This window comes from Vanessa atalanta, chromosome 19, assembly GCF_905147765.1.
Source record: "Vanessa atalanta chromosome 19, ilVanAtal1.2, whole genome shotgun sequence".
Taxonomy (NCBI): domain Eukaryota; kingdom Metazoa; phylum Arthropoda; class Insecta; order Lepidoptera; family Nymphalidae; genus Vanessa; species Vanessa atalanta.
The window spans coordinates 2,483,543-2,505,493 of record NC_061889.1 but is presented as its reverse complement, the minus strand read 5'-3'; the positions used below and the strand labels follow the sequence as shown (position 1 = coordinate 2,505,493).

General features: G+C 30.2%; 2 protein-coding genes and 1 non-coding gene across 4 annotated transcripts; 1 reads left to right on the top strand and 2 right to left on the bottom strand.

Moving 5' to 3' along the window:
- The first annotated feature begins 4,083 nt into the window (after positions 1 to 4,083).
- On the top strand, positions 4,084 to 9,556 carry LOC125071486 (syntaxin-12). Its single transcript, XM_047681751.1, has 6 exons — positions 4,084 to 4,235; positions 4,525 to 4,765; positions 5,027 to 5,192; positions 6,418 to 6,546; positions 6,751 to 6,889; positions 7,556 to 9,556. Exons 2-6 carry the CDS (start codon positions 4,545 to 4,547, stop codon positions 7,729 to 7,731), a joined length of 831 nt encoding a protein of 276 aa, XP_047537707.1. The 5' UTR covers positions 4,084 to 4,235; positions 4,525 to 4,544; the 3' UTR covers positions 7,732 to 9,556.
- A 3,061-nt stretch (positions 9,557 to 12,617) lies between these two features.
- On the bottom strand, positions 12,618 to 21,388 carry LOC125071500 (general transcription factor IIH subunit 1). 2 transcript variants are annotated; one of them, XM_047681779.1, is made up of 12 exons: positions 20,974 to 21,388; positions 20,527 to 20,728; positions 19,484 to 19,620; positions 18,813 to 19,014; positions 17,837 to 17,942; positions 16,731 to 16,856; positions 15,638 to 15,883; positions 14,924 to 15,022; positions 14,421 to 14,547; positions 13,909 to 14,099; positions 13,268 to 13,394; positions 12,619 to 12,855 (listed from the first exon to the last, which is right to left on the bottom strand). In XM_047681779.1, exons 1-11 carry the CDS (start codon positions 21,125 to 21,127, stop codon positions 13,272 to 13,274), a joined length of 1,713 nt encoding a protein of 570 aa, XP_047537735.1. In that variant the 5' UTR covers positions 21,128 to 21,388; the 3' UTR covers positions 12,619 to 12,855; positions 13,268 to 13,271. The 2 variants fall into 2 exon arrangements, with proteins under 2 accessions (XP_047537734.1, XP_047537735.1); XM_047681778.1 differs by having other exon boundaries at positions 12,618 to 13,394.
- Positions 18,313 to 18,385, bottom strand: Trnat-ugu. Its single transcript has one exon. It is a non-coding gene; the product is annotated as a tRNA-Thr (tRNA).
- Positions 21,389 to 21,951: the final 563 nt, after the last annotated feature.

The window sequence follows — 21,951 nt, the reverse complement described above, 5'->3', positions numbered from 1 at the left end:
TTCAACAGAAAACAGAAAAGAAAAGAATAAAGAGCTTCATTGAAATAGACTTTGCAACATGAATATAGCGACTTCTTTTTAGATTATATTGTTAAGATTCTCGGCATTCATAGTTAGTACCTATACCTGAAACAAAAATAGAAAAAAAAATGTATTGGCAAACTAACTTCTTTGTTATTCAATAACACAAAAACATACATGATTTTTTTAATCTATCTCTCCTCTCTTCTGTTTATCTTTCTCACTTTGTCTGTACTGATAAAACTCCTGATCTTCAAACCTTTTTAATTAGTAAAATATTCGATTTTAAAACGATGTACTGATATCTTCGAATCAATAAACCTAGCGATTGTAAAAATGTAAAAAAAAGAAAAAAATGGCGGGAGGTCCTTCAGCGTTGATAGGATAAACATTTTATTATTCCACACGCAAAGCCCCAAGGTTCCGCTCTGACAGGTATTATTTTAATTTCAACTGCTAGTCTTATTTTTTTAATCGCAACAGGTGTCGAGTGGTTTATGCGTCCTGACAACGCGTGCCTGTGAGAAAAATTCTTTCATGCGAATGTTATAGACCATAGAGGTTTTATGTATTTAGCATCGAATAAGTACTTTAGTTATTTGATTAAAAATAATCGATGCATTGCTGCTAAATATTATAATGTCTTCAATTCAAAACACGATATAGCTGGAAGCAGAGTTCAACGTTCAAGATTTAAAATAAAATAAACCAGTATTGTATGTAACTACCAATTAACCGTATATTGAAATTAAGACATCTGAATAATATCGATGTTTTTCATAACAGTTATATTTTAGATAACGATTGCTCATACTAATAGACGATAGATATTCACTTGGTGGTAGGGCTTTGTGCAAGCCCGACTGGGTAGGTACCACCCACTCATCAAATATTCTACCGCCAAACTGCAGTACTCTGTATTGTTGTGTTCCGGTTAGAAGGGTGAGTGAGCCAGTGTAATCACAGGCACAAGGGACATAACATCTTAGTTTCCGAGTTTGGCGGCGCATAGGTGATGTAAGAAATGGTAAATATTTCTTACAGCGCCTATGTCTATGGGTGGTGGTGACCACTTACCATCAGGGCCACCTGATATGGGCCACCATATGCTCGGCCAACCAATTCCATAAAAAAGACGGTACCTAGTTATGTACCTTCTTTTTTAGGAAATAAAAATGAAACACCTCCCTTTACGTACGAGTTATGAGCTGGACATTCCAACTTCGTCCGGGTGAATCGATAATCTATTCGAAACTGCAATATTAATTGAGATCAATTTTGGCCCCGTCATAGTAGTTCCCTTACTAATTATTTTACTGCCATTGTGGTACCTACACAGACCTACTTGAACAAAGTCTTACGACCAATGGATATCTTACGCAAAAATATTATTTCAAATTTCTTAAATCCCGAGCTAAGCACGTTCAAAGAAATTGTTAACTCTTCTATTTTTAAACATTAGTATAAGTACAGAAAATTGAAATTAGTGTTTTTATAATGACATGAATGAATGAAAACTCCATTTACAATGAATGAAAATTGCCATTCACTTGCAACGTGCTCAATATTCATAATACCTGTAGCATTCCAGCAAATCTCATAGCACAAGTGATGCGTTGACGTTATATTGCCAGAGCTAAAAACTTTTTCATGATAAAATAATATTAAAACACATAAGTCATTAATATCCTCTATATTTCAATCGTATTCATAGAAAAATAAAAACAATACAATCATAATTCCACGCATTGAAACGCAGTCCGTGCCAATAACTCACGCCGCTTTCAGTTCATCATCGATCATATTATTAATGTTTATGCACACGAGTTAACATAAATTATAAGTTAAAAATATTTTTTTTGTGTTGTCTGTAACAAAAACTATTATATTTTTAATCACTTTCAGATGTTATTTAAGTGTTCGTACGTATATAATAATCTATATATATATATATATACCACTCACTGATTATTCACGAAATCTCAGAAACTATAACACCTACAAACTTGAAATTTGGCGGGTAGGTTCCTCATCTTAGAAATCAACCCCCTTTTTGGGTTAAAACTGGGAATGGTAGTTTCTATGAAAGTTATTCTCCAATGTTATTGAAGTTAAAGTAATTATGGCAGAAAGATTTTCAATGGTATTTAAGTATAAGAATTATTGAAAACTACATAGGTACTATTATAAGGGGAGATGTTTTACTTATTATAACAATAAAAAGTATTTTAGCGTGTACCGTGCGGACCAAGTCTTACATAGTAATATTATGAATAAATATTTATTTGTTTGTAATAGATAAAATTTGAATCGGTTGAATCCAGGGCCGGATCTACCATATGGCTTTTTGGGCTTCATTCCAGGGAGCAAGGGGACCCCAGCTAAGTCATATGCATAATGCGAAAGAATTACCTAATTTTATTAAATTAAACAGATCGTATGGTTTGCAGCCCTACGAATACTGCAATTAATTAAGCCCATTCAATTCCTTTAATTCAAGTCTACGTTCAGGTGGGCCTCTAAGTAGTATTAGCCCAGGGCCCCTAGACTCACGGTCCAGCCCTGGTTGAATCGATTATCCAGCAATAACATTTTATTTTATTTAGTAACAATAAGACTCTTACAGTTACAAAATGAAATAACTGTTGATAAATCCGCACAGTAGCTTCTAATAAAGAAATAAAACTAACATTCTGATGTTGTCTAATGGGTGCTAAAACTTAAATGTGCATACAAAATAACTCCAAAAATTGTCATCGCAAAACATATATATATATATATATTCTTGAGTCTATTTATGTAATAAAAATATATGATTTATTTCGATATAAATAAACGCATCTGCATAGTATTACATTAAATGGCATATCTTACTAAAATTATGGTGTAATTCAAAAGGTATGCAGAGTTGAAAGGGCGAAAAGGTTACCTAATTGCTTTATGAACGTATTGACTTCTCATAAAGCTAGATAGATGAATTAGGCAGAAAATGCCTTTATTTTCAAAAATATATTCAGTAGATATGTTCATTACAGTCACTTGTTGAATTTCAATATTCGACCACCAGAAAGTTTAATTTTTTTTTTACTATAGATATGTTATTCATTTTTATAATAATGTTTACTTGTTGAAACTTTCAAGATGGTGAAGTTGTCTATACATATAATAAAATTGGAGTTTGTTCCGGCTAATCTCTGGATTTTGACGGGACTTTCACGTCGCGTAGTTGCGGGCACAATTATATATATGTAGTTATATATCAAATTTTAATTATTTATTAGTTTGATCGCGAATAGTTTTCTGTAGTATTTTGCTTAGATACGTTCGATCCTTTTGCTTACAGAAACAGAATGCATTATTTGTTGATTGAAAGAGCAATTTTATTATTCCTAATTTATTAAATTTTTAGGGTAATATTATTGCTTAATGAGAAGCGAATTAGAAAATTTTATTCATTAAGTAATTTTTGTAAGAGACAGTCTTTTAACTTAGTATAGTAACTAAGCTTATAGCGGATCTAGTGGCTTTATAGGCTCGAAAATTATAAAACTTACCTCTGGCACACAAACCGTCACTCCCCATTGTATCAAGTATAAGGGGTGAATTAAAATAAAAATAAAAACCTATTCCTAGCCTATTCCCCAGGACTCAAACTCTCTCCACACAAAATTGTATCTAAATCGGTTCAGTGGTTCTAGCTTGAAGAAGTAACAGACATAGCTACTTTCGCATTTATAATATTAGTATAGATTAGTATAGATGTTTGAAGCTAGTCAATGCACTTCTAATAGCTCTAATACATACAGTGACATCTCTGGGCGATTTTTAATAACGTTACTCCAGACTATCTTTTCAAAATCGAATATTAACCGATTTAATTATTATAAAAATATAATTTCAACATGAAACAATCCATAGATAATTAAATATAATTCAACAATCACATTTCTTGTTGACATTATAACAAGCACGAATATTTGAAGTATAATAGAAATAATTACAGTGAATTCGATTTTGACATTGACAACTGACGTTGAGTGGTGACAGCTGGCAAATGGCATGAAATGTTGACGTTTCTTCTTATCAATTTACATATTTGATGTAGCCACAGTTAATGAGTTAATACAAATTACAATACAAAACTGGAAACTATTAGGCTCACATTTTACAAACTAATATTATCAAAACTGGTTTTCGTTGAATAGGTTTCATTAAAGGTTGGTATAAGATTTGCAACATAATTCGTTAGTTCTTTGTCAATAATTTTTAATGTTATTGAAGTGATTCATCAAATAATACCAACAAAATCATTCTACGCCTTTATTTTTGTTGTTAATAAGTGAATCAGTGGAATACGTGAATTTAATGTATGTATATTAATTGTACTAAATAATAAAAATTTAATACTCAGGCTTTTTTTTATTACATTTCTGTATATAGTCCATAAAACAAATCCTCAATGTGCCTGAAATATTAAATATAAAATAGTCTTTATTTTTGTTCAGTGATTTAAAAAAAAAAATATGGCTGAACGGGAGCCCATTAGTGGATCAAGCCGAGACTATGGGGCAATTGCAGCACCTCCCACAGTTGCCTTCGCCGATTTTAGCCCTACAGAACTGTATAACCTCAGCGAAGGCATTGCGGATAATGTGAACACCATTAATAATGGATTGAGAGCATTAGAAAAGATGATGAAACAAATTGGAGGGCCTAATGACAGTATTCAGCTCAGAGATAAAATGTAAGAAAATTGTACTTTATCACTTTGCATGTATGTCTATTTAGATGTCAATGAGAAATTTTATAAATCTGTCTCTTTTATCAGTGAAATTGATTGAGTGAAAGTGATATTTTTATCTTTTATAGCTTTAAAAATATATTAAAACATAAAATAATTTAAAGCAATAAAACATACTTTATTTAAATGTTTTTTTTGCACAAACTACACATTTTTAGTATTATTCATCTCAATATATTATTAGAAATGATTACTTATTTCCAGCCATGATACTCAACAGAATGTGAACAGTTCTGTGTCCGCAACAGCACGGGACATTCAAAGACTTGGTGTGGTTGTCCGGAGAGGAGATAAACCACAGAAGTTACAAGTCGAGAGACTCACGCAAGCATTTAGAGATGCTCTTGCAAAATATTCTTCTGTACAAAAGGTATTTTATTATAATTTATTTAATATTTATAAACTACTATACATTACAACTGTTCGAAACAAAAACACAACCAAATCTTATGTGTTATATGTAGTTTGTCAATATAATCTATGTATGTTAGTTAAAAATTACCAACATTGCATTTTAAGAAGTTTTTCATTTAAGTTCCTAAACACAACCTATTAGATTTAATTTTTAGATGTAATATATTATTTTCATATATACATTTTTTTGTTCTTCCTTATAGTGGATAAATATTAAAAATTAAAAATATACTTTTATGTTTTAGTAGGCTCTTGCATTGTCATATTAAGCATTAATTTAAATGTAACAATACTATGAGATAAACTTAATTTCATTCATCTGTAAAATATCAACAAGAAACTTGGTAGCTTTACTACCCTTTTTCCTTATTAATATATATTATTTTCATATAGAAAAATTTAAATTTAGTAATAAATAATTTAATTTTTTCTAAATGAAAATGAAAACCATTTTACTAGTACATCTTTATATAGATAGAATAAACATGATAATGGTGATAAAAACATTGTAAATATTGTGTCTTATTTTTGTATATAGTTTTGCTTCTATAAAATTTAAGTAAACTTCTCGCTTCTGAATTCATTTATTTATTTTCTGATTTTCTATAAACATGAAATAATTCACTCAATGCATGTCTGTAATAAGCATTGTATTATTGTGACGTTATCTAATATAAATCCTACTAGTTTCTAATTTTTTATATATTTTCTATTTCTAGAATTTTATGTATGTTAATTTAGAACTCAAGATATTTTTGTGGGTCAAAACTATCTTGAGTTCAATGCTATATGGATTTTGTAATCTGTGAAGAAAAATAGGAAGCGTTTAATTATAATCAAGTTTTATGTCACACTCAATATAGATTTATTTCTTTCTTTGCTTTATTTTGTTAACAAAAATATGTTTGATGGTTTTCTTCTCAGTTAGGCATAGCTAGATAAACTTTTCTGTTAATTTTATATAATTTCTATCATAACGCAATTTTATACATAATTACGAGGTTTTGTACTATATTACGAAGGTATGCCATCACCTTATTTAAATAGGAGATATATTTGATTTTTATAATTTCCCAATTTTAGAAAATTTTGCCTTAGGGTCTCTAGCCCTTGCAAGGCTAGGCAGTTCCCTAAACTATCTAGTACCCAAACTAAAAAATAAATTGCATCAAATTTTCCAGCAAGTGTCAGAAAAAATGGCGGCTCATATGCCAACTCAAGGTCGTTCTAAGAACGATCCTCAAGCTCTAGAAAGACAGGCTATCGCAGATGATGAAGAAGCATCGTTATTATCAAATCAGCAGGCTCAGGTAAAGAGCATTTTATATTCTATACGTGATATTTCCATAGGCCTTGTTCATATATTATATGTACACAATACATATATGTGTAAATAAATTAATTATGAATATGTACCAGAAGGAATTTTTGTAATACCTTTTTCTCATTGTTAGTTCCATGTCTGGGTTGAGCTTTATTACTACAAATATATATGAAAATTAATAATTTTTCAGGCTCGTCTCGTTCAGTTCGAGACGAGTATGCTCATAGAGAAAGAAGCTTATATGAATAAGATCGAAGCTGATGTCCTGGACGTCAATCAAATCATGCAGGAACTAGCAGATATGGTGAGCGCCCAAGCGCAATCCGTTGGTAAGGACTTCGTTTATTTATACAGTAATAGGTTGCTTTATTTTTAATAGCTTAACGTAAAACTATTAGATTTTTTTAATCAGCCCGATATATTTTTTTTCGAGCTGAAGTTAGTGTAGTATAATCCTCATCCAAATTAAATTAATAGCTAACGTCAAATCGAAATTAAGGGTGAATAATTTTAGTTTTCTACTCTTTATACATAACTGTCTGAGGCATTAGTTTGTTTTGAATTTTACTTGGTGGTAGGGCTTTGTGCAGGCACGTCTGGGTAGGTTCTATTCACTCATCTCGTATTCTACAGCCAAACTATAGTTACGGGCGTTTGATGGCGAATTGACGCGAAATAGTAAATATTTCTTGCAATACCAACGTATATGGGCGGCGGCAGTTTACCAACCTTTTAAAATAAACCCCCTTTTCCTCAAAGGGAGAGGAGGCCTTAGCCCAGCAATGGGAAATTTACAGGCTGTTAATGTGTAATATTAAACTAGTGCCTTCGAAATCTGACCGCTCGTATCAAATGGCTGTACCTCGGATCACAAGAGTGTAAATTAAGTGTACTATAACATCTACAAAAAAAATCTTTCCCCTTCTCAAGAGAAGGTATCCGACAGTGCGACATTTACACCTATATTCGTACTTTTATTATTAATAATGTTACAGATACAGTTGAAAGTCACATTGAAGCTGCGAGCGCAAGTGTCGAAGCCGGCGTCGATGAATTAGCCAAAGCAGCTGAGTATAAACGTAGATATAGAAGGAAAATGATGTTTATCATATTAATCGGAACAATACTTGCGATCATATTTATTGTATGGGTGGTAAAGGCATTTAAATAAATACATAACCAAATTATATTTACATATGGCAATCATTTTATTTTTAACTATGCGCCATATATTTTTTTTTTATCATCTCCATTGGTCTTGTGTACCAACCAAACTGCAAAGAAATCGTTTTCGATTGTTGTGTATATATTTAGTAACGAATTCAAACGAACTTTAAATATAATCTCCTTGAATGTCTAACAACGATTTAAAAACTAGAAAGGAATGCTAAGACGTTTATTCGTTCATGTTATTATTGTTTTTAGATAATTGTAAGGAACTAAAATGTTATCGAAAACTGACCAAATTTAATCCCTTACGATTGATAATATATGGTTTGTATTTACTTTTATTTAAACTCGTCTTTGATTATAATTTATAATACTAGCGAGACGACAGTCGACAATACTTTAGGATGGTCAAACATTCAAATGTCAAAATGACATTGACAAGAGTGTAGATATTTCGTCAGTTTATATAAATTTCGTCGATACAATTATTATTAAAAAAGAATATGATTATTTAGACGTTATATAATCTATGTCATATAATAGATTTTATGCTATAAGATGTATTTTTTTTTTAATTTAGTAAAAGATTTATTGTACCTTAATCGAGAATTACTTATATGTTTATAATGGGCTCGAGTAGATTTTAAAATGTTTAATTTACAATAAATGTCACTGGTCTATACTATAAAGAGACTGATATAAAAAAGGCGATGATATAAAAAAAAACGGAAGATTTTTTCAATTTCTTTCAACTAATTTGAGTGCAAGAATGTATTTTTACGTATTAAACGTTATTTGAGCGAACAAATTTTTAATAAAAGTATTTAATTTAATTATTTATTTTTGTAATATTGTTTTCTCGTCTATTTAGTCTTAAAAACAAAAAATATGAATTATTTTTAAATCAATCATACTTGATGATAGACTTATTACAAATACCTCAGTAATACCAGTGAAATTTCACTATTCAATCGTGTCAAATCCAAATACAGATCTATCGAGCTACTGGCAACACTTGAATTCGTTCATATACTGGTAATAACTAAATAATAAAATATAAAGTTTTATAATCTTTAAATTACATACAAATGTTCGTTTAATTTCAACCAAACAATAACTTTAAATTTTTATTTTATAATGCTAAATAAATAGTTTGCCATGTAACATGCATAATTGGTCCATAATTATTGTTATTTTTTTATAAATAATATTCCATTATCTGTGGATCCTTTTTAATATAAAAGAAACGTATCTGTTGCGAAGGCATTATGCTTGCATGCCTTAAAAATTATTACTTTTGTCTTTGATAGATAAAATATGATATGGTCTGATTTTTAAACTCCTATGTATTATAAAAACATTCAGAATTTAAAACTAAAATGATAATTTACAAGAGATATGATGTTTTTTTTATATAGTTAAAATTTTGTTGTTCGTTTTGTACGGTTAGCTTTAATTCATAGTTATATAGTTTGATTTATAAAAACAAATGGACATCATAAACTGATACTGAAAATTGCTGATTTAATTTTGTACTACTTAGGTATAGTCAGTAGGATTCATAATTCATAACGAAACTTTTGATAATGATAACAAAATATCCTCGGGTGCTGTCCTGATTTCTGTCTATTATCTAAATAGCATGAAGTCAATGTTAGCATTATCAAATGGAAGACACTTAATTTATTTTTATAAACAGTATTTATTTTGTTATTCTTATTTATTTATTCCATTAAAGCAACGACGAGAAGTACTTCTTAAAATCGTTATATAGAAACTGTAACCCAAGTATTTACCAATTATAAATAAATCATTCTTCAAAGTTGTTTGTTGTTTGTTTTTTTTTTATTTTTATATATAGTATAACAATAATTCTTATTATTTAGAAGTAGTTTAACAATAAATTTATTAAGATTTTCATGACATCATTTCCTTCGTAACAACTTTCCAACCGTTTGGTGTGTTAAATGTCCAAATTTATGTAAAGTTGTTGCTATATTATATGATGAGAAACATTAAAAATATATTTAATACTTTGCCTATTTTATATCATTTTTATTGACTCATTTAAATTCATAGTAAATCACATACCATAAAAAAAAATCGATATATATATATATAAGTGTCAATGTTGATATATAGTTTTGCCGATAATCTTTAGTACCATCTAGGTGTCCCAGTGGCTATAACAAGAGAATCTTAGTAGAAATTTCGGAGCACAACCCCTGGCACCACTGATGACTTTCAAGTGTTTAATTTGTGTACAATTTTCTCACACTCGGCGGTGAAGAAAATCTGTGAGTGTGTCAGAGAATTTGTAGTATTTATGTACTGGATCAACACGTCATATGTATTTAAAGGATAGGATTTAAAATTAAAAAATATATATTAATAAAAATACTGTTTATTTACATTTTGTTTCACTTGAGAGTCGAGAGACTGCGATCTTCAAACAGAATATTTTGAGAAGAAATTAAAAAAATAAATAAACTAATAATATACTTAACCAACCAAGATATTAAGGCATTTGGGTATTTTTTTTTTTTGTTTATTATTAATGAATGAAAATTATAAATACGTCTTCTGTACTTTAGGATTACAGCACCTTATATTTTTAATTTTATGCTATAGACTGAAGAGGATGGATGTATATAACAAAAAATATAGAGTAAATAAGTTATGAACGTATTGTCTGTATTCAATGAATTTTATATACCATTTGATATATAGGAATTAAGTATTTGAGACATAAGAAAAGATTTAAAAATAGAATTTGATAAGAAAATAATTTAAAATATATTTATATACTTTTTTTAATATTTCAATATCCTGGTTGGTTTTACAGTAAACATTACAACTAAACAATTTTAAAAATCGTTTTTACAACTGAAATAAGACAGTCATTACTTAACAGACAAATAATTAAAAAATATTAATTTAACCAACATGGTAACATGAAATTTTGACTCCCACTTATATTAAAAAGATTATTGTCGGTACAAATCATTCATTGTTATAAAGGAACATAGTAAAAAATAATCTTCTGAATTATTGGTTTCTAAATGCCCCTTAAATAAACTTAGCATAGATGTATTATTTTTGAAAGAAAATATCAAATACTTACTTTTATTTTTCAATATACAACTACTAACCCGACTTATGAAAATTCATTTTTCATTAATTTATTGTAACACAATATACATACTATTGGGTTTTGACATGACCATTCGTGTAGCTATAGAATGAAATTTATAACATCGATCACCTCTATTGACCTCTCTCTCGAAAGTAGTAGTTGTTAGTACAGGTAGCCACAATGTGCGAGTGAGAGGACTATAGATGAGAGGCAACGTAAGTCTAAATCACATCCTTCATTTGCACTGTATATAATAACAGAACAGAATTCGAAGACGGTCATCAAATTCTCATATCATATCATAGTCGCCGATAGATGGCGCTAGGTCACTCGATATAAAAATTCGAACGTAAAAATATAGTTAGGGCGCCTGTTTAGATTTTGCTAGTAACTTATATTATTACCTTACAATTAGGGGCTCTTTTAGCCATTAGATGTCATGCATCACAATGTCTGATAACCCAATAATATATGAAATAACATAACAAACATACATACATCAATGTGAAATAGTTCATTAAATCTAAACCCTGTTATTTCGGGAAACTTATTTCAGCTCACAAGCGATCACTCTTTTGCTTTGAATCATATTCAAAGCAAAAGAGTGACAAATAAATTAATAGTTCATCGTATTCAATGGCAGGAGTAAATGTAAACAAACTGTAGATTCAAACATTCCATGCGATTTGAAAATAGTTCTCTTTGCACTATAAGCAGATCGTGATTAATATATATTTATTTATAATGCTAAACTAGTCTACTTAACAACTTTTATCTATTCCAATTTTACTTCCAAAGCTCCGATATCAATTTCATCGACATTCAAAACACTATGAAACCATAACTAATAAAATAAATTATTTTAAATCCTGACCAATGATGTCAAGGTTAAAGATTTTCATTTATCTGTACTCCTACCGTCATTGAAAACGACTTTTCGAATTTTCCGTTTTAAGGCGAGCATCGGTTTCAAGTCGATGTTTAACAAGTAGACTTAAATCATAGTCGGGCACGTTGATTGTGACAAAGTCATAAGTGATAGGTTTTCTCGTGAAACAATTCTAATGATATATGTTGACAGGATTTTTTACAAATTAACACATATTCATATGATATTTGGTTCCATAATAATGCTTTGAATTTTATTATAAATATAATATAATATCCATAATAATAGAATGTATGTTTTCTTTAAATCGAAATTTTAATTTAAAAACGATCTGACTTTCTTCAGCAATGAGAATCAAAATCGACTTTTGCTTTGTTTATATTTAGATTTTTGTACTATTAAGTATTTTTTTTTAATATCTATTTTGGTAAAAGGTAGAAAATTTTCAGGTTTATACTTCGTATACATTCTATTAAGATGGACTATACATACTCATATTCTGGGTCTACAAAATAAAGGACATCTATACAATGAAAGGTTCTATACATTTTTACACATTTTTTTAAATTAATAGTAAGAAAATTCATCTAATTTTTTATTTTCTTTTAAATTGATTGCTATTTATGTATGTTATTTTATATAAATATATAAACAAATAATATATAAGTGTATCATGATATGTAATGGGAATTATTAGTGAATTTCTTCAAGACTGAAATATAATATTTTTGAACTATTTTATCATAAAATATATTTTCCTTATTGTCACATCAATTAAAACATTTTAAATATGGACAAGGGTGTAAACGAGATAACATATACAAATATCATACGAAAGACAGAGACGGAAATAATTTAAACACTTTCGTTTTGTGATTTATTTTAATTTAAACTGTGTTAATTTTTTCATTTTTACATACAAATATGCTAGGAATTAACGAATACTTTAATTATTGCTTTGCTTTTGTATACTGTATTTGATATAACTGAGGCAGTTCATTTTAACAGTCAAATATATACTTTAATTCTATGAGAATAAGGTATAAAAGAACATTCTCTTATTTGGAACATTTTATTCGAATATTAGGATATAGAGAGCCGGTTTTAGTTTGGCGATCCTTTATGAGCTCTATGAACTAACAGTATTAAGGATTCCTTTAAAATTAAACTTCTTTAATTCATAATAAATACAAATGTCATTATAACAATTACTGTCACGTTTAAACGCACTATTACTATTACCATAATAATTTATGACAGAAAAATAAGCGATAAAGAATTGTTTAGAGATTTTATAATTATTTTATCTAGTATGAGACAACAAAACAATAACAAAAATCATACGACCTTCATAGATAATATTAGAGTTTTATAAATCGTTGAACCCACGGAATTCCTAATACATGTCAGTCATAACGAACCCAAAAAAAATCAGACTCTAATCCCAGATAAAACAATTGAAGGCACTAAAACCGGCCCCGAACCAGATATAACCAGTATTCTTATTCTGCCACTACTACCGCAGCTTGGCTTGTCTCTGTTGCCACAACGCGTACTTGGCGCAAGCGGTGTCGATCATTTGGTTCATGTGTCTGGTGAGAGACGTCGCTAGTGGGGTGAGGTCGCGTAGCATTTTTTCCTGAGGAATAATATCGATCAGTCAAAATCGAAACAGTCATTACCAGATTTGAGCAAGCCCATCACTATCACCGATAGTTACTCAACTCATTACATTAACAGTGTGTTCGTAGCTGCCATTGAATATAATATGTCTCTTTTGCTTGTAACAACGCTGGCTCACCCACCATTTTAATTAGAACAACACTTGTCATTACTAAACCTTAATTACACTAATATAGCAAAAGACTTGAAGCGTTCAATAGCGCCATCTATGGACTTAACTAGAATCTGTGGATATATAAGCGGACTAAGGGATAGAAGTTCTTGCCATATGACGAAAGAACAATAAATAATGAATGAGAATGATTACTGACTGATGAGTAATTTACGTAAATAGCTTTAATATAAAATATCATGTCAAATGGATCTTGATTAAAGATTTATATTTTTATGTCAAATGAAAATCTGATACTAGTAAATCTACCATGACGCGGTGAAACGTAACTCTTAATAATATATATTTTAACACTCACCTCGAAGGGCCTCAATTTAACATTCCTAAACCTAAGCAGAGCCTCATAGAACTTCTCTGCTCTCGCAGGCGTGTCCTCAGAGTCGTTGCTGGCTCCCGGCTGCGGGAAGCATCTCCACAGCTCCCTCAGCAGTTCGCCGCCCGAGAGGTATAAACGGTTCAGTTCACTTTTCACATCTTGTGGAACTAGTTCTGTAAAGAGAAATATGTATTTGTACAAATTATTTACATAAAAAGATCAATGATTCTGACGCTGCTCAGTATTGACGTAGGAAGTAGTTTGTAATGCGCGTTACCACTTCCGTTTCTTTTTGATCTATAATCTGGTCGTGTATAATTCTTTTCGTAATAGAAATGGCGAACTGGCTCGGTGACGGCCTTCTCGCTGATTTTGACTCCTCTGGCTGTTAGATATTGGCTTAATAGGCTTTAATTTTACATTGCAAGACATTTATCACGACCCTCGTCACTTCACAGCAGTGTCATCGCCACAGCGACAGGCGGAGTACTCACGCGCCATGCAGGCGGCGTGGTGCTGGCGCATGAGCGCGCCGCCGGGGCTGAGCTCGCCCAGCGCGCCCACGGCGGCGGCCGCGCTGACGCGCACGGGCCGCTGGCACTGCTGCCCGCTCGACCACGCCTGCGACACGCACACGCACACGTTCACCGACCGCTTCATATCAATTGTAATATACACACACAAACACCAACACATATATTTCTCAAATTCCATGGACATAATCTTATACAACATAGAATATATATAAATTCAAACATCTCTTTTTGTCGGCATATTTATTCGTATTTACATAAAATCTTATTGAATTAAATGCATATATTATGCAGCGGGATAACTTTATATATATATATATATATATATATATATATATATATATATATATATATATATATATATATATATATATATATATGTGTGTGTGTATTTAGAACTGCTAAGCAAATGATTGGATGAAAAAACACCTCAAAATAAATTATCCTTATCATTTAGCACTCACCTGACAGACCGACGCTAAAGCTGATAATGGGGGTGGGTTATTTGTGCTTGTACTTGACTGGCTTACTTGCGAGGCAGGACCTAATAAATACCTTTCTACCTGCAAAAAAAAAATTTTAAAAATTTTTATTTCTTGTATTATGTCATTATGTCATCTTATGTCAATAAAATAAATAATGACACAAATAGTGTATATGCCACTGCTGGACTAAAGCCTCTAGAGAAGCTTTGAGGATTATTCCACCACGCGAATCCAACAAGGGATAGGTAAGATTTTGTAAAAATTACATCTGACTCATGAAGATTTCCTCACAACATTTTTCTTAACCGACGTGCACGACAAGCGTTACGCAGTTTTATTATTATTATTGTCATTATTTGGCGGACTGGCAGATGGTCACCATCCTTGGCAACTGAGATGTTGTATCCCTTGTTCCTGTAGTTACACTAAGTCACCCTTCAAACCAGAACACAACAATAATAAATATTACTGCTTGAGGGTAGAATATATGTTAAGTGAGTTCCTACCCAGATGACCTTGCACTGAGAAGCTACCACTAAATTAAACACATGAATCATAAACTCCTGTTAATTATTCATGTGTTCCATTCGCTGAGCGATTTCAGCTAACCGTACTCCTGATTGATTTAACTCTAACCATAGCCGGATTGATTTTTGAGTTCTTCGTTGTCTATGAACCCCTAAATGTTCTCACCTTTGATAATTTCAACTCCTGAGCATCCTGTCCACTGTTTATACTATCAAGATCTTCATAATGTAACTTCTCCATTATTCGCCTTTTCTTATCAACCGGTTCCGCTGGGTCTTTGTCGGTCGTCGGCCTCTTCTCAACACCATTCGTTTCTTTCATACCATTTTCGACTTTGTTGTTATTTGTTGTTTTACTACTGCCATTACTACTACTACTACTGGAGTTTGTTTTATGACTAGCTTTGAGCACCTGGAAATTTAAAAAAAGACAAGTTAATTTAAACAGTGTATATTTTTTCAATCGTTTTGCAAATGATACTTTAATATTATTTATAGCAATTTACTGCTACGAATTACGCGCCACCTTTATAGTTCCATTAGGGTACACCTAATGGAACTATAAATGTAAGTGCAATGCTGGATTAACACGAGAGGTAGTCGGATGTCAGTCGGGTGGCAAATGAAAAATGAGAAAAATCTATGCGTTACCGAAAGGCTTTTCTTATCTTCCAAAAAATAAATGATAAAAAATTACATAATATGAAACATTTTCTAGTATATATATTTAGCAATTGTTTATCGAAGCTATATCCACTTAATGCAAAACTTTGATAATGCGGCGGGAATTCTACAAAAGAACTTATTCTATATCTAATATGATGAATAAATACAAAAACAAGTATTAATGAGAATTTTTATATTAAAGATTATTTCATTGTTGTATTTATAGATTTAAATTCACGAGGGCACGACTACGCTAAATTATAATCGATATTTAACGAAAATTTACTCATACTAATGCAGTGTGCATTAGTATGAGTAAATCGTCGTGTTTACAGGGTGTCTTAGTGTGCATGAGACAACAAAGAGTACAGACAACAAAAAAAAAAAAACTATATATTTGTTAATGCACGCCGATAAAATTTGACGCGGGGTGCCTCTTCATGAGTGAAAGATCCAAGTTAATTTGTACACTATATAGCATTTTAATCTGCTGTATTTACGACTTTGTCCGCTAATATAAACTAAACAAGATATTATTAAATATATTAAGATATTTATTAATATAAAAAGCAGATGAGTAATAAATTATTTACCATAATAGAATGTTGGTTGAACCGTTTTATCATACTGCGGTGTATTGACGTGCCGTCCTTTTCTTTCTCACCAGAATCTTCCTCGGGCAGGAGCGGGACAGGTTCCGTGAATTGAGGTAAATCGACCTACAAAACAAGAGTTTATTTTAACAAAGTAAAATACACAATATCTGCTATAATAAAGGTTTCGTGTTAATTATATGTTAAAACACTTATAATCTTTTCTAATCGAAGAAGGAATAAAAGTAAAACAAACCATTGATTTATATCTTATTTATATATGATAGATATCGCGTTAATTCGATATCAGATGTTGTTTATTTAACTTTCGTCCTCAATTTAATGTTCAAACTTTCTTGACCTACATTATATTACATTTGAGAATAAGCAGCAGTTTTAAATACTCCTGCTCCTATATACCAATTCTCGAATTCTCAACGATCGCTTGAACGATACAACAGTTAGCTTCAGCGCCATCTAGTAGCGAGTTACCACAAAGGCGACACTTTAAAAATATTCTCTATGAAAAATGCATATACATAATACCTATGTACAAACTTTTGTTATTATCGTTCAAACGGTGTCAAAGTAAATCTCAAAAACCCTATATTTATATATTTCGCAATGATAAAATACAATACATAACGAAATCTAGTTCAGAAATGTATGTAAATTTTTGAAAGCTTAAATTAAAATACAGTAGACATACATTGATACACAATTCCTGGCTTCACCGTAGATAATCAATAAATTAATTCAGATTGGTTAATAACAATTACAGCTGATTCCAATAGCATTACAGATAAATAAACAATGATGACCTTGAATTGGCGTGACATCATTGGTTGAGATCTAAAACTCGATCTAAGATCCAAATCTGTATGATTGATTATCGATTTACAAAACATACAATTTTGTATATCCACAATATTTATACTTACAAAACTATTTTAAAATTAGTTAAGGCTAATAGATTTGTATTAAAAATACAAATATTTCGAGAAGTATTTGTAGTGCATAATAGCAGAACTATTATCAAATCACATGGAATATGTTAATCTAAGTTCGTCTTTACACTTCTTGCCATTTGAGTATAGTATACTTACTGTTAGATCTAACGTTGTATGTTTCATAGCAGACGCGATAGCTTGATCATCCATTTTGGCACATTCTCCGAATAAATCTTTACTAGATGACGAGGCTATACGATCTCTGTGAAATCAAATAAAATTTGTACATTAAAAATTAACTCAACCTATACAATATTACACCTAATAACAAATTTAATCAAATAATATAACTTTATAAAGTAAAAATTATAACATCAAGAAATATAGAATCAATAATACATTAAGATATTTAGTAAAAACAAAAATTTAATAATAATATTCGATTTAAAAAAAAAACAACACAATTATTAAGTTCAACTTGTGATGTATATCTATATTTTTATCAATCTTAAATTTTGTTATATTAAAAAAACTAAAATAAAAACAATAATATGGCGTATTTTTATATACGAATATTTGAAAAACAATATGCAAATATATATATAAAAAAATATAAGGAAAAAATAATTACATGCCTCCAGAGAGATTTGAACTCTCGACCCCTGGTTTACAAGACCAGTGCTCTAACCCCTGAGCTATGGAGGCTCCAGCAACAACAATGAAAAAGTGAATTTATTTTTAGAAACTATTGTACATTCATTTTTCGTTATTTTTCGTCAGTCTGTCTGTATTTATTTCCATAAAAAAAAAATATTACTAAGTGAACTATATTTTTAACTATATTTATAATGAGATTTAATTTATTATTTTTTTTTATTACATATACATTATAAAGAGGTATTTTTTTTTATATGTAGGACCTGATCACTGGAACTAGATCTACATCATGTGCTATATGGTATTAATTTCATTTATAGTACATAATTTTATTTATTAATAAGTTTCACCCATGCAAAGGCAACATGAATGTCTCAGAGTGTATTACTAGTCCACGCAATTTACTAAATATATAATTTCAACATAAGTTTATGAAATATATCTAAAAAAATAAACATGAAATCGTAAATGATACCTGTGAAAGTAATGTGATTGAAAAAATTTGGTCCAGAACTCAGCTTCTGTCATTTTATTGGGCACATAGTCTACATGTTTCTTCCTAACGGCGGGATATGTTTTGAATATTGCATCTATGATGTCCTGTGTTAAATTATATTTAAGGCCATTGCATCCATCTGTCTGAGGTTGTATATCTGCTAAGAATGCTCCAGAAACACCTGTAGAATTACCAAATATATACAAATTTATTATTTTGGAACATATAAGATATTATTAAAAATTTTAGCATGTGAAGCTCATACACGCAGGGAGAGAGAAAAATAGTATGCACACAACATTATAAAGCATAAAATTTTGTTATAGGGAAAACATTATAAAACAAAAATATAACTGCCTGTTAATTCTACTATAATATGGTTATCGCTCGATATATTTTGGAAAGTCCCTGAAAGTTTTTGTGAATCCCTTTACAGGGATATAATAATGCATGTATCATGGAATTGTAATTTGTAATTTTTTGTTAAGTCATATTTTTTTTATTATACAATTGTAATGTTGCCACATTATAATTTTATTCAGAAAGAATACAATCTTCACAAGAGGATTTGTAAAAGTACTATTCCATTAGTTTAAATACTAATTGATTTTTTACGATGAATTGTCACCAACTAGATTCTCATTACTTGCCTGCTTCTTGTTTCATATTAGTTGATTCAGTATAATGTTTCAAAGTGGGCGTGTTCCAGTATTCCTCACTATTTATTACTTTTGATATCACTAAGTCTTCATATAAATGCTTTAAGGTAGGATGAAGCGACAGCAGTCTATGAAACATACAACATAAAATATTTAATTATGAAATTTCAATTATCAGATATAAGTTTGACAAGTGAGTAATTTTTATTTATCGTGTCTGCTATGAAATATTTATATAGAGGGCCTATATAATATGATATGAGAGTAAGGGAGTTTGGAACAACACATTTGATTAGAAGTAAATTCTAAAATGTCTTTCTTCAATAATTTGACAAGCAATGTTACGCATGATGGGCTACAGAGTCCATTGAATTAAACACTGGTCATTAGAGTACCAAGAATCTATTGTACTACAAAAAGCCAATGAATCTAGTTTGAATGCGAAATTTGGGAATACTTAAATAAATTGATGATGTCCTCCTCCAATAACACCACAATGGCCATTTCTATGAGAGACTATTATATATTACATATTATACTGCACAAAATGAATTACAAACCTCACTCAAGGCAAATCTAATTATTTATTTATATCATATAGGTAGTACTGGCAAATCTGCCACCTGTTGGGTGTTACCCATAGATATTGATACTGTAAGGAATATTAATCATACCTCAGTAAACCAACACACAATCAACCTTGGGAACCAAGATATTTTGTCCCTAGTGCCTGTAATTACACACATTCACTCACCCTTCAAACCGGAACACTACAAAACTAAGTATTACTAAGTATCAAATTCCAAGTAGAATATAATATGAGATTGTTGCACCTACCCAATGCTGTTGGTTCCTACACAAATGGACTCACACAAAGGCCTACCACCAAATGTATAAGCAAATAATATTAAAGAGCAGGTTTTGAAAATATTTTAATCCTTAGATTAAAATTTCAAATCTAGTTTACTTTTAAATACTCTTAACTATACTCAGTAATTTATCTTTATTTTTCTGAGTTGTGAGATTTAATTTACCTCGATTTCATTTCTAATTCTCCATCTATTTGTCTCTTGAATTTAGGTAAAAGGTTCTGAAGTAGCATTTTTACTTGGTCCCTATCTTTAGCCTGAGCATCTGCCCCAGCTGGATTAACAAAATGAAATGTTGAACATGTTCCATCATGAAGGACGACTTGCAGCTGCACTTTTGGCTTGCCAGCAGGAGAGATTTTTTGTGCTGCAAATAGAAAACATTATACTCTCTATACTAATAAACATAATTAAGTAAATTTAATTCTGTTAATTTTCATTATGGCATTAATATAAATTTGATATACTCAAGTCCTTTTTACACATTAAAAAACTTGAATATAAATTCAAAATCTTTTATGTTACACATTATAAAATTACAAAGATCTATTTTAAAGGAAACTACTGCTGCAAATTCTTATATAAAATTGTATTGCATTATTTTCTACTTACTTTTAATGTCTGCATACTTATGTGATACAGCGACTGTGTCTCGATTTTCCATCATCCAAGCCAATCTTTGATTCATAACATACAAGGTGCCATCACCTTTTTTATACCTAACGTGTCCCACGCTTAATAATACATCTTCTGACGACGTAGTCATTTTGATGATGTGATTAAAGTTTTCTCACAAATCATTTACCAAACAACTTGGAAATGTACTGAGTCCTGTAATGCCTAGGTATAAATCTTCATTTTCTTGAGAATCACCTTTTAGCATTGATAAATGCTATTTTCTGCAGATTTCAATTTGTTTCCTATGTCTAAATATATAAAAACAGTGTTCGGTATACAAAAATGTTAAATTATTTACGAAATTGCATCTATGAAAAGCACATCGTCAGAAAACCATTTGCGGTTTTGTTTGACGTACTGTCAAATCAGTCTGAAGAAGTGTTCGGTGTTGCTAGAAATGTAAAAACGTTAATTGAATACCGTTACATCAAAAAATATACACATATCAATTCAATTTTTAAATAGCTACGACGGCGCCTTCGCCCGCGTGATATTTGCCTTTGACAAAAAAAACTTAATTCAGCTATTTTTCATGAAGACGAATTCGTCTTCTATTCAATTGAATTAATTTTAAATTTGAAGTATATAAAATTATATACTAAAATTAGATAGTCTTTTATAGAGTTAATGCAAAAGTTTGAAAATGCACCCACACGCAACTCTAAATTTTGGTATCTAGGTCCCTATTAAAAGGTTATTTCCAAAAACCTTGAAATTGCAGATTGATTTTTAATATTAATTTATTATAATATATATATTTAAATTAATTCCACTTCAAAATTGAAGGACAAACAAACCTTCATTGCCTATTTAAGCCCCTCGAAGAACTAATTTAAAAACAGGAATATTGAAATTGTTAAAAGCTTAGGGTATTACTTAAATTTTATGTATAATCATATAATAAGAAAAGAT